Raw genomic sequence first — 14,248 nt, 5'->3', positions numbered from 1 at the left:
TATGTTCAGTAGATATGCTAGATGGTAAGTTTTAATTCTGTGTTGATTTTTTTTTGAATGTTTCAGGTTCGTGGCAGTAAAGGTGAAGTCCTTTACATCCTGGATGCAAGCAATCCACGCTATTCTAACTGGCTGCGTTTTGTCCATGAGGCTCCGTCACAAGAACAAAAGAATCTGGCAGCCATCCAGGTAGATTTGGTGAATTCCTACCATTTGCTTCCTGTGACTAATTTGTGAATTTGATCTCCTATTTGATCTTTGTCTCTTGCAATAAAATTGTAAGATCTGAGAAACATAGCCATGCTGCTTTCCTTTTCCTACATTTTTATTTTTAAAGAAGTGAGCACTCGTGCTTAAATATGGTACTATAAAAACAAGATTGAAAGACTGGCAAGACAGTTATTGGTTAGAACCTGGTGTTCTTTGAAAGATTTGTATTAATTGACTGAGATGGAATTGCACTGAGTAACTTACACAAACTATTTCTCCTGGTTTGTAGTAAAACAGTTTGTCATTTTTTCTTCTAAATGTATCCAGTCATTCATTCACTATGCTAACAGAAGTTTAAATTTCTCACTAGACCCTTACTCAGTCAAATTAAGCTTTTGCCTGAATACAGTTTTTTGTCATGGTGGGATTTAAAAATATTAACTGTGTAGGTATATACTTGACTGAATCGAGGTGAGTGGTTTAGAGGCCTACTTGTGTTTCATGCTGAACTCAGGTATGGACTTAGGAAAGTAGTCATGATTTTACTTTATAGTTTAAAATTTAACAGAACAGTGTGACAAGTTTGAAAGCAAGCATGGTGCTTAAATTATTCCTGTAAAAAACAGAGAATTGAAGGATCTAATTATCTGATAGGATGATCATACAGTGCTTAATGATAAATTAATAAAAAAAGATTTTTCTTTTTCTAATCTTGGCTGCAGATCTGAATTTATCCAACTCATTTTTACACTTTTATATTTGTCATTTGCAGCATTCTGTGGTAATGAGTTCCGCTGTTTTAATTACATATTATGTGAAACATGCTTCTGTTTTTCTTTTAGCAACTTCTTAATTTCACTTGATTCCCTTTAGTCCTTGTGTGACAGTGAATAGTCACTTTGTTCAGTATTCTATGCCATTCTTGATTTTATAGAACCCTATTATATCTGTTCCTTCTTATTTGACAGCTCTTTTCTTAAGCTGAGGAGTCTTAGTTTGTTTAATCTCTCATTTTTGGAAGCATTTTGCGACTTTGCAGAATGGTAGCAAAGACAGACATATTTTTCTAGTTATAGATACTGTCCTTTTAGAGATTATAAAAGAAATGAACTATCTGCATATTTTTTCAACAGTTCAGTAAAATAATTTCTAGTCCCATATATGCAAGAATTACATAGCTGTGTGATTTTTTTTCTCAAAATATGCATTTGCCAAAAAAAAAGCTGTTTCAGGTTAATGCAAGCTATTTGTTAATGTATCCAAATCTCCATTTATTTATTTATTAGTGTTATGAAGGGGAAGCATTAGGAAGATAGTAAAAGGGTAAATGCTAGTTAACATTTCTTAAAATTATTTCTCTGCTTTTTCATATTGAAATGACTTTTTTTTCTAGGATTTTCCTGCAGATCCTTGAAAAAAAAAAAGAACTAAACAGTTTATTTTGAGGTCTAACAAAAATATTATAAGATGTTTCTCTCTGTTGAAAAGTAGAGTTTAAACAATGTTTACTTCTCTTTGCTGAGAAGAGAAATGTTTTCTTGAAAAAAAGTAGTTAGTGAAGATCCAGCCTGTAGTTCTGTAGAAGGTGCATACTGATGGCTGTCAACACTGGTAATTTCAGTTTCTGTGTTGATGACTTGTTGGCTCCTTAAATCTCGTATTCGCCAGAGGGGCTGTTTGCTAAGTAGGATTTTAAGCAAGCACTGTCCACTGCTTCGAAATACCCTTGTATACCTCGTTTTTGCCTCCCTCTTCATGTCCAAGTTGCGCGCCTTTCTGTGACTTTCATTCTACTGTTGTACTACATCTGTTCTGCCTAGCACTTACTCCTTTATCACAGTAGTTGAATGCTACTATTATCAGTGGCATCATGTTGGTAAATCTGACTGGATATCTGCCTTCACTTGATTTGGCCTCCTACTTTCCGAAGCTCTAGTTTTACCGAATGCTGGACTATGGTGTACATGTGCAGCTTTATTCCAGGTAATCTCATGTGAAATTGAAAATTCAAGAATGATCTCCGTAGAAACCAGAGATCTACTTCTGTCTTCCAGACCAACCAGTTTCTCTCCAAATAAAAATCTTCACCAGTCTCTGGTGCGCCATCAAATATTGATGGATGAATGTGACTGCAATTTTGCTGCTGGTGTTGTTTCTTTGGACCTTGTTGCTGATCCTGTCTTAGGTCAGTGTGGACAGCTTTATCATCAGCTTATCCTGTTGGCCTCTATTCTGTCATCTTTTTGTGATCTCTTCTGATCTTTACATCTAGGCTACAGTTTAATTTAAAGTAACATAGGAAAGAATGTTCACTATTCATCCATGCAGCAAATACTCATCAGCCTTGACCAAATGACTGTTTCGTTGTGCTTTTCCATGATGCCTGTGACAAGTCAATGGTTAATTTAGTATAACCATTGCCTGTACAACTCTCTCTTTATATTTTTCCTTCAGTTGTTGTCTTTCTGTTATATCAAGGCTTTACAGATGAAGATCTTTCAAATGATTTGTTGTCCTGCTTATAGAATTAAATTTGCAAGGTCCTCCTCATCCATGGTCGTCAGTTCTAGGCATTAGTCAAATAGATGTTATCATGAGTGAATAGGCAGTGTGATAACAAATTACAGTCAATGTTGACAAATGCAAAGTAAGGTTCACAAGAGGGAGCAGTGTGAACAAGTAATGTTCGTTATTACTTTTAAATAAAACACTCAGTAAAATGACCTGAATTTTTGAATAAAAGTCTTAATAGAATGTCACATCCAGTGCATACCAGTGGTTTTTTGTTAGTGAAAATGATTCTTTATTTAAAGAAATAAAAACAGACTATTATGTTGGATTGCATAATGCTATATCTTGTTTAGTATGTGTTTGGTGCTTTTTGCATGTCTTTTTAAAGGATCGTGCTGGAGTTACAAGATGACTTAAAAAGAAAAAATGTGCCAAGAGTATTAAAGTCCTATAAAAACTTCCACAAAAAAACATGTGGAAAAGTTGAGAGTAGGAAAAAGAATAAACATCAGTATATACAAAGTGATGAAAAGTATTGCGGAGGCAAATTTATGAATGCAAACAAAAATTTTTAAAATTATCTCATTATTTTTAAAGGACCGTCAATAATCAGCTGATTATATAACTTGTGCATTCTCTGTGGGTGACCTTGAAATTATGTGTGTGTATGTACATATGTATTTAATTACACACAATATGAATAGGTATTACTTGTATTGAATAAAGCTAAAGATGCACATATTTCTTTTCAGGGTTTGGTTTCCCTTTAGTAGATGGAGGTGCAAATCCCAAAGCTCTGCTATTCCTTCAGGCAAGAAAAAAAAAAAGCCAACAAATCCTTCAGAATTTTGCTTCCACATTCCTTGTCGTTATGATAGGCAGATTTAAGGCTACTTGTTTCAGTAATACTTTGCTTTATGAAATCAGTAGGCAAAATGATACTGGAGTATTTCCAGTAATAGTATCCTTTAATTTGCATTGGGAGTTGCCTGCTTGCCACAAGGATGATGAAATTATGTTTTAAAAAGAGGAAAAAGTTGTAAGTTACACGTATAAAGTTGCTTTAGCTTTATTATAATTTTGTGGTTGCAAAAAAAAAGTTACATTGCTGAACAAATACCTAAGATAATTAAAAGATGAATAGAATTCAAACTACAGATCACTATATCAAACAAAATCCTAATCCTAAACCAACTGAATGATCATGCATTATATAATTAAGTAGAGTATGTCTGCATAGTTTTAGAAAACTAACTCAAAAGAGTAAATAGAATACTTAGAGATGGCTAGAGACTGTGTTCTAACCAGCACATTATAATTACCATTACGAAACACAAAATTCTTCTGGACACTTTTATTTTGTGAAGACTTCCTATGAGCTTGTTTGGAATTTAAAAAAAACATCTGATTTTTCACTCTCAGTTTTTCTGCTTACTCTTTAAGGTAAAGTTGTACTACTGAATCTTGCAAATTAACAGTGATTAAAAATATTTGACCAATGTTTATGATACTAACCTGTAAAACGTGGAAAATAAACGTTGTGTGCTTCACAGTTGCCCTTTTAAAATTTTCTAAGAGACTTTGTATGAACTAGGAAAAAAAAAAAAAAAAAGGTGAATGGAAGCCAAATGATTCCTTCATTTTTTTTTTCTCACTGCTGCTAATTTCCACTATTTCTGTTTCTCACTATTTTTATTTCTGGTTTCCAAATACTCCAACAGGAGATTTTTGGTCGACTGTGAGAATGCTTTCTAATCTGATTGTTTCACTCCAGTAGTGATAACCATTGTAATCTCATGTCGAAAATGAAGTGATCAGCTCACTGTTTGCTGCCTAGTGCTTGGTATTTAGTTTAAAGGAAAATGAAGTGGATGCATGTGCCTCAGTAAACCACATCCTGGGGTTGACTGGAAAATATGATTAGCTCATTATAGGTTAATTGTATACAATGATCACATTTAGACCTTGCACAAAATGCTTCCTGTGGTGAAAAGACAACATAGAGGGCCTGGGAATTATTTGAATGTTTTTTTTTTTTTTTTTTTTTTCCTTTCCTTTCCTGTAATGCAATGCTTTCTTACTAAAACCCTAGTTCTGGTAAGAGCTTTTGGTGGTATTGTGGGGTGCATGCTGGTCTCTGAGTTCTGTCACAGCTCAAGGGTGGAGCTGTGATGTCTGGGTGTTCTTTGACTTGGAACACACAGCAAGTATTTTTAACAACTGTTGTGTAAGTAGTGCCAATGTGTGACTGCTGGAAAAGAACGGAGAGGTTGGAGGGTAGCAGCATATGTACCATTTGTTTTTCTCAGCATTTTGTGGTTGAATTGCTGCAGGGTTCTCTAACTTATTTCAAGTAGTAATTGAATGAGTTAATCCTCTGTTATGTTTAAAGTAGCTTTAGGATTACAACTTTTGCATTAAGAAAAACTGTATGAATTCTAATCTATTTTGCCCTGGGCTATTCTTACCTATTTGCTTATAAACATGACTTGTTATATGGAGTAAAAATGCATTGTAATTATCATAATCAAAGGGAAATGGTTCCTGTCAAAAATTCTGCAGTTTTCTTTTTTCAGTTTTTAGAGTGGTAGAGTATTATATTTTCAATATTCTTCTATCCAGAATGTATGCACTTATCTGTTTGTCAGTTGTAATTTTATCAAACACTCTCTGCTGGAGATTACTATGCAAAAAAGGTCCTGTTGTTGTTAACATGAAAACTGTTTTATAAACAGAATTGCAGCCAGCTAGAGCTTTAAATTCAAATATTATTTCATTAGCAAGCAGGCACTGAGATGGTCTGATGTAGCTCAGAAAACCATGAGCTAGAATAATGATTAGCAAAAACTAATGCAAAGAAGGATATTTACTGTGAAGTGATAGAGTGGTTTAAATCATGTTTCACAAGTGTGACAGAGGACTATTAGTATGTGAGAGACAACGCTATAATAAGTGTAGTAAAACCAGACTATCCAAAAGCAAGAGCGAGAGAAGATGCAAGGAAAGCAAGGACAAACTGTTTTGTGAGCGCCTGAAATTCATTTTGAGTATTACAGAGGAATGATTAATTTGTTATGCAATGTAAGAAGTAAAATGAACATAGTTGTTGGCTTCCCCTATGCTCAGTGGGGAGAACTCAAAAGTCTGCTTGATTCTTAATTTTTTCTTTTTCCAACAACAACAACATTCTGATTCCAGGGTGATAGGTGTTTATCTGCTCTTGAGTACACACTATCCCTGTTCAGATACTGTCGCTGAAGTGAGATGATCCTTTCCATGTACTCCACATCTGGAGTCATGTGTCCAGTTCTGGGCCTGTTATTCTGAGAGACACCTTGCTCCTGCAGAGAGTCCAGTCAAGGGCCACAAAGGTGATGAAGGGACTTGGAGGCTCAGGGGGGATCTTATCTGTGTGTGCAAATACCTGAAGGGAAGGTGCAAGGAAGATGGAGCCAGACTCTTCAGTGTTGCCTTGTGACAGGACAAGAGACAGTGGGCACAAACTGAAACACATAAGGTTTCCTCCAACCTTCATGAAACTTTTTTTTTTTTTTTTATTCTTACTGGCACAGTTTGCCTAGAGAGGTTGTGGGTTCTCCTGTCTCTCTTGGAGATCTTGAGAAGCTATGGTGCTGGCCAAGCCTCTCTAGGTGTCCCTACTTGTGCAGATGTTATTCTGATTGTGTCTTTCCTGGCACGGCATGCCCTTTTTGAACTTTCCTATGTCTGGGCTTGTGGCTTTGCCTTCCTCTGCCACCCTCCCTAAGGAATCACCTCCACATGTTTCCTGGTGTGGAGTTTCTGCCCTCACAGACCTTGCCTAGTGCTCTGGCAAGTGGGAAACCTTGGAGCTGCAGGCAAAGATCAAGGAAAAAGGAGCATGTTTGTTTGGAGAGCTACCAAAGGAGAACTGGCAGAACACGTAGGCTGAAGAGGTTCCTTGCTGCCAGAAAATGGGGTGTGGAGAGAAGCCAGCTAATGCTGCTTTAAGAGCAGTGGTTGTGGGCACTTCGTAAAGATAATGAAGGTTTGGGTTGGAGTCAGCTGATCAAGCCCCGGAGAATGGAGAGGCTTCATTCTCACTTGGGTAGTACAAGCCTATTTACTTCCTCCTCCTCCTGTATTTTCAGTTTTCATGAGTGATTGTGATCTGCTTTGGATGAAACAGTAGGATGGGGCTGTCAGTGTTTGTTGGTCCATATTGCTTGCCAGCCTTCTCTGTTACAAAGCCCTCCTCTGTTACGAAGCATACGTATTCTTAGTAAATGTGAGGTTCATTAAAATTATTTGAAGGATGTGTTACTACTTTCACTATGTCTTCTGTGTATGTGTGCATGTAGATAAATGCACTTCATGCAGGTGCTGCTGGTGGGGAGGGAGAGATTTAAATTCCTTTGTCTGTGGTTTCTGGAGAACTCCCATTGCAGCCTGAGGAGATACTACAGTGGAGGTATATCTGTTTTAATTAGCACTAAGAATACCAGACAATTAGCATAGCTGGAAAACCTGAACAAATTAGCTTTGGAGGAGGAATGAGCTTGAGTTGTGTGTTAGATTGGGTTGGTATTAAAACTCTTTTCAGTATGAATGCAATCCAGGTTACTGAGGCATTGAAAGTCCTTAGTACTTCTTTCATTATTATTATTATTGACCAAAAGTACACAAATGGGATAGAATCAGGAGGATGCCTTTTGACATGAATAGCCCTAAAATACATCCCAGATGCACACTGGGGAGTTGTGGAAAAGGTGAGAATGCAGCAGTACTGAGGTGAGCTTGGTTGTTGGGATTCATGCACTTGGTCTAGGTAACGAGAATCGTTAGTTCTGGTTGCTGCACTCCCAGATTGTACCATCTTGTGGTGCAAGGTATGTGCTGTATGATCTAAGTGAAAGGAGCACCATTTGGTTCTTTAATTAGTAAACTTTTTACCTGGGATACATGCATTTTTTTTTGTAAGCCTGTAATAGATGTGGGCTGCACAATCTGTTTTTAAAAAAAAATGCCCAGTTTTGGTTTCAAATGCTGTTGGTGAGATTAGAAATAAAAAGAAAAGTGGTTTGTCCTAGAAGGAAGCAGCAGCTACAAGACTATTGAATTAAATAGGTTTAATTGTTGTGTGACAATAACTTTTTAAATGTCTAACAGACCTTCTAAACAGGATAAATACTAAATCCCTGTTGATAGTTTAAATTAATCTTATTATATTACAAAAATTAAAAATCATTATCTTGTACCAAGCTTCATAGCGCATGGACAAAATATATGGCTAGAAGTACTGTTAAAAAGATTCAGTTAACTTCTCTGGATGTTAATCAGATAAGCTTTAAGATTTATGATACAACTTGGAAGTCTTTGTTACATAAACATGTGTCTCCTTTTGGTGTTTTGGGGAGCAACCAAAGCAACTTGTTCAAATAGAGGAGAAAAAAAAAAAAAAAAAAGCAGCTTCATAATAGCAGTTTAGGAGGGAGACAGCTGTTTTTGTTACAGCTTCTACTCTGACCTGCCTTGGTAACTTTCATTTAACATTATCAAAATTGTTAGCTTATGTATCTGTTTGGAAACTTTTTTAGTTATTGTGGAGAAGGTTTTGGACCTTGTTATTATGTAGTTTGATCTTCAGCAGAATCTGAGCTGGATCCTTGGCCTTCTGTGATTAAACCACTTGATCAAAACTCTGTTAGTTTAAAAGTGCTTTTAATAGACCTGCCTGCTAACTTAATAGTGAGGGTAACTGATGAGGGTTGAGTCTGTTGATGAAGAGAGCTGGGAATCCAAAAAATGTTAATAATCAGTACGAAAACCTGTTACTGAAAGCTGGATTATAACTCACGCAGCCAATAGATGAGAGAGCTGAAGCTTATTGGTTATTTAAATTTCATTGTTTTTCTAATAATCGTATGTTGCATTTTCAAACTCTGAAGTTCTTGTCAGGCAGAGTGTGGCAAGAGAAGAGGACTTTAACACCTTTACTTTGGTCTAGGCTGCAGTGCAGATTGGAAGAGCCTCCTAGGTGAGGTGAGACTTATTTCCAGAATACAAAGGCACTTTATCCATGCATTGGCTCTTCCATCTTCGTGCCTCCTGGGGAATGGAGCTAACCCTTCTATAGTTCAGGGCTAGTATCAGGGTCCGACTTGTCTCTAAATTTTACTTTTGACACAGTTGTTCATTGCTTCTACTTGTGGTTTACAACAGGAAGGGGAAAATATTTTCTATCTGGCCGTGGACGATATTGAAACAGACACAGAACTTCTGATTGGTTACTTGGACAGTGACATGGAAGAAGAGGAGGAGGAAGAGGAAGAAATAACTGTTATCCAGGAAGATGAAGACACTGGCAGCAATAAAGAAGTGCAACCAGCTGGTGAAAAGAATGCAGGTGAACAATATGTGGCAAATAGTCTAACTTGAGTGCTTAAAAGTAGAATCATAAGATCATTGAATAGTTTGGTTTGGAAGGGACCCTTAAAGATCATCTAGTCCAAGCCCCCTTCCTTGGGCAGGGAAATCTTTTGCTAGATCAGGTTGCCCAAAGCCCAACCTGGCAAAAACATGGCAATGTTTCCTGGAATGGGGCATCCACAACTTCTTTGAGCAACCTGTTCCAGTGCCTCACCACCCTCATAGTCAATAATTTCTTCCTTATATCTAATGTAAACCTGGCCTCTTTCAGTTCAAAATCACTCCCCTTGTCCTATCACTTACTTTACCCCTGTAAAAAGCCTTTTCCATGTTCCTTATAAGCCTTACTTAAGTATCAAAAGGCTGCAATGAGGTCTCCCCAGAGCCTTCTCTTCTCCAAGCTAAACAGCCCCCAGCTTTCTTAGCCTTTCTTCAAAGAAGAAGTGCTCCTCTGACCTGTAGGCCACACTTCTTTTAATGCAGCTCAGGATACAATTAACTTTCTGAGCTGTAAGCACACGCTGCTGGCTTACAAACAAATTTTCATCCACCGGTTGTCCTGTGTTGTCTCCTCATGGCTGCTCTCAATCCATTCGTCCCCTGCAAGTAACAAGGAAGAAAGACAACACTAACTGTATGGGACTGGGGAACTGGAAGGCTCCCCAGGTTTACTCTGAACTCTTGTATGATTTTTATCTTATTTTGGGTTGGGTTGGGATTCTTTGCCTAATATGGGGAAGCCAGTCCTCTGAGTTACTGCGAGCAGTGAAAAGGTGAACACAGATTTCATGACAAGTTATGATTAATTTTTTGAACTAAAAGAGTTCATCTCACTTAACTGCAGCCTTATAAAAGGTAGGTTTACAATCTAAGCAAGAGAGAGAGGTTTCCTGTGTAATAAACCTAGAGAAATAAATCTTTCCCTAAAGGAGTTCAGCTGATCCTGCGGTAAGATGTCTAAGAAGGGGTAGGTGACTTGAGCTGCCTGTTGAATTCTCAGCATGTGTATGGATAGTAGAGACAACCTGTGTAACCTGCTTAGACTAACAGCCTAAGTCACACATAATGCTTTGTATCTATTTTCAGTTATGTTGAGTATAGTCTTGTGAAGATAGACTGTCTATTTGGAAGGAGAAATAGTAGTACATCTGTCACCACTACTGAGACGGCAGTAAAATTCAGTAATTTCTTAGAAAAATTACTTTTCCCACACCTGTGAGAGAAGATGTAAGACCATTATCTGGAAGAGAAAGGTAGTTTATCTGAAGTCTTCCTCTTTGCTTTAAATGGTATTTGCTTATAATAGATTTTTGTCTCACATCCCTGTTCAAAGTGAGTCTAGAATCACTAAATCAGAGAAGTATGTCTGCACTTTATCTGAGCAGTCTAGAGGGATTCTAGTCTCTGCCCCGACAGCATTTCAGAACCTGCCTAACAGCAAGAGAATGAGCTGGTATTAGATCTTTATTGTGTAATATGAAGTTTGTAAACCTCGGTTGAAGAGAACAAGATTGCACAGGCATACATGTGTGCAAATTCCACATTGAGAGAAAATAACCTCTTATGAATTTCATGATGCCATTTTGCATAGTCTGTTTTTGGCAGAGTGTCTCTTAAAGTAACCAAAATATTCCCTGAAAACGATTACTTTTCTGTTTTTCTCTTCCAACCATGCAGATACCCTCACCTGTAAAGAGGACCATGCATGTCCAAACTGTGAATCCAGTTTTGCAAGCCAGGAGATTCTAGCTGAACATCTCCAGACATTGCACCAAAAACCCAGTGAGGAAAAGGAATTTAAGTGCCGAAACTGTGGAAAGAAATTCCCTGTTAAACAAGCTCTACAAAGACAGTGAGTAGAAAAAAGAGTGTTTTTCAGGGATCATCTCATTCAATCATTTATTTCTGTTGGCTTAATCCCAATTTAGGCTTTATTTTTTTCTACCTATTTCTGTCCTCACTCTTTTCTTATTAATTTCTTGTATTTGTTGAACACTTCAATTTGAATAAGAAGGTGTCACTAATTTTTAATCTCTCAGAATTACATACTGTAGGTCAGATTAAAGCTACTGGTTGGTGCAAAACCCATGATCTCCATCAGTGGACTCGCAGTTTAGGAGATTAAACTTTTTAAGTGGGGGTGTCATTACAGAATTAGACTAAGATTTGGAAAAAGCAAATGATATTTGGAAGGACAGAGAAAGGAAAAGCAGTGCTTTGTGTTGGTTTAATTAAATAGTTGGATGGCAAAAAACAATACAAAACAAAAGAACCCGTAGCAGATGGGAGACTTAAGTGCATCTTTTTTACTCTGTCCTTGGGTAGTGTAAATATGCAAATTGTCACTGAAGTCATATTCCTCACATTATACTTTTGTACAAATATATAACCCTTTTTTCTTTTGTTATCTATATATATTTTTGCTTGTGACTAAGTAGATATATTGCTTTTTATTGTAGGTAGTACACTGGTTGCCAAAGTATCTAATTATAGATAGTACATTTAATCTAACTCTTTCATATCAGGAGACTCATATTATACAATGCGATTAATACTGCTCTTGTAAAGAACTGCTGATGTTTCTTACGTCTGAATAGTGTTAATGTATCTTAAACTGGCAGTTATTTATGAGCTCTGTGTCCTTTCATCGAAATACATAGCAGAAAAATATTTGGTGGAGGTAATCAAATATTTTCTATTGAACATTCTGTAGTGGAGTTGAATTTGCGTAGTATGGCTAGTTAAGTAAATCTTTGCATCATGCAAAGTAAAATTAATGTATCTGAGGATACAGCAGTATGACCTGAACTCTTGCTGTTTATGTATCTGATGAGTCCCACTAAATTCCAGGAGACTTCACATATTAAATAGATTACTCATATACTTAAATGTTTGTAGTTTGATCTACAAGTAGTTTGTAGTTTCTGGCTACGGCAATTCTGTAAATTGTAGAATGTCCCACTCATTTTTTATTTTTTTTTTTTCTTTAGTGTACTTCAGTGCACAGAGAACATCAACCCAGGAGACTCTTCAAGAAGCTTTCAGTGCTCTGTTTGCAATACTTCCTTCAGCTCAGAATCGAGGTTTTGTGTCTGAGTTACTGGACTGCTGTCATATCATTGCTGGCCTCCCTTTGCATGTTAGCTTTCAAGCTTGTTAGTGTATGTGAATCCTAGCAGTGAAAGAAGTCAAATGCTTTCATTCTTATTTGCTGTAAGTAATGCATGAGGTGGCCTTGGAACTCTGCAGTGCAGCATGTGTTAAGCTAAAAGTACTTGCTGTGTGTCTGGTTTCTGCAGATACTGCTTCATGTGTTGTTTTTCTTTGCTGGTTATCCCGTATAGTTACGAACAGCACAAGGAGGCATGCAGAGGGGATGCCAGATTCATATGCAAGGCAGATGGTTGCGGGAAGAGGTTCAAGAGTAAGGATGCCCTGAAAAAACATAAAGAAAATGTTCACAGTGGTAAGAAACAGTTTAATGATTTTGTGTTTGTTTGTTTGTTTTTTTCTCCAACACCTCTAACATGTTCCTAGCCTTAAATATGCAAATCAGAGTAAACATTGTCTTTTGGTTTCTTTTTTAATGGATTCATTTGTACCAAAAAGAAAATTAAGTAGTAACTAATTGCAAGGGTAAGTATTCCTCCTCCCCTAGGGAGAAATTACTGTATACCAGATGAATCATTAGTCTTTTGCAGAAAATGCAATAGGAATCTGAGGAAGTTTAAACTAGGCAAATCAGAGATAAAGCAAAACAATTCGGTAGTGAGGAAAATCAACCACTGGCACAAATGGCTGCAGGAAGTGGTGAGTTCTTGATCTTTTGGTATTTTTGGGATACAATGGGATGTCTTTCTGGAAGACATGCTTCACAAATGATTAGGCTTGATGAGGGTATTGCAGGAAATTCTATAGCCTCTGTTGTGCAGGAAGCCAGATCAGACAATTCACTAGTCCATTTAGGCCCTAGAGTTTTTATATCTGTGCACTGTGAATCAATAGTTTTCAATCAAACTTCACTCTGTTTTCATGAAAGGGCAAAATGCTTCTCTCAGGTCCACAATGCAGATCTCAGTTCTGTCATTCTGCTCTCTCTGCATGTCCCCTCTCAATGTCAATGGCAGATCAGTATGTGTGGGGACAGCAGAATACCAGAGTGCAAAGAAAACAGTCTTTAGTTGATGAGAACACTGAGATGCTTTGTAAGATTTTCAGTACATGAAATCTTTCTTCTGCCAAACTCTTACAACATACAGAAATCTTTCCATAACAATTTTTATAAAAGATTATCTTTCTTTTTTTGGTATCAGTAAGATTATTTTTTTCTCAGCCATGTACATTGTTATGTTTAGGCTCAACTTTGGTCAGTTATGTGTAGGTATACAAATTCCACACTTAGTCTCTTGTATGACCACTCCAGGCATGACTGAGGTTATATGTCTGAAGGATATTTTTGTTCTCCCTACACACTGAGCAGAGCTTTTATTTTGTCACTTGGAAGTCATAGAAATCACAACTGGTGTCAGCACAGGAAGAGCCTTCTAATGTTGAGGGACAATTTTTCAGTTCCTTTATGCCTTGCAATACGTGGAGGCAAGGAACAGTAGAAGGGATTGCTACATGTGTAGTCCATTATGCAAAGTTATGAACAGAGGCATAGGTATTCACTATCACCTTCCTTGCCTCTGGGAGACTCTTGTTAATGCTTTTGTAAGTTAAGGTACTAAGTTTATTCCAGTATTTATATGTGTATCAATACATGTCAATACTTACCACGAGTTTTATAATAGCAAATACAGATGTGAGATGCAGTACGTACATATTACTATAAATTTAAGTATTGAACTGATTGACAGGGTACATTGTAGTGGAAAATGTACCTTGTATTATGCTTTCACAGTCTGCTCACTACACATGGGCAGCTTTCTTCATTATCATCTTTCAGTTCTCTGATCCATTGTGATAGTATGACCTAAGCTGGGTGTACTGATTTTACATTCAAAGTCTTTGAAATCCTGTATGTTCTTAAAGCCTGCTATTAGATTCTTTTATTTCTTTGTACGAAATGTTCATTGGAAATAAAATTCTTTATTTGGAAATAAAACTGTGGGCAATA

The 14,248-nt window shown here is 36.9% G+C and overlaps 1 protein-coding gene across 4 annotated transcripts in view; it reads left to right on the top strand.

Moving 5' to 3' along the window:
- The window catches only part of PRDM5 (PR/SET domain 5), an 86,728-nt gene that overhangs the window by 16,962 nt on the left and 55,518 nt on the right, over positions 1–14,248 (top strand). For 3 of the 4 annotated variants that reach the window (XM_084518784.1, XM_084518785.1, XM_084518783.1), the window contains exons 3-7: positions 67–189; positions 8,923–9,106; positions 10,807–10,981; positions 12,120–12,212; positions 12,474–12,595. In XM_084518784.1, the coding sequence (XP_084374910.1) occupies positions 67–189; positions 8,923–9,106; positions 10,807–10,981; positions 12,120–12,212; positions 12,474–12,595 (697 nt within the window). The remainder of the gene's footprint in view (positions 1–66; positions 190–8,922; positions 9,107–10,806; positions 10,982–12,119; positions 12,213–12,473; positions 12,596–14,248) is intronic. The other variant, XM_084518786.1, reaches the window with a different exon arrangement.

The sequence above is a fragment of the Aythya ferina genome (genome assembly GCF_964211825.1).
Source record: "Aythya ferina genome assembly, chromosome: 4".
NCBI lineage: Eukaryota > Metazoa > Chordata > Aves > Anseriformes > Anatidae > Aythya > Aythya ferina.
Note: the sequence above shows the minus strand (reverse complement) of the source record. Positions and strands in the feature narration are given on the sequence as shown.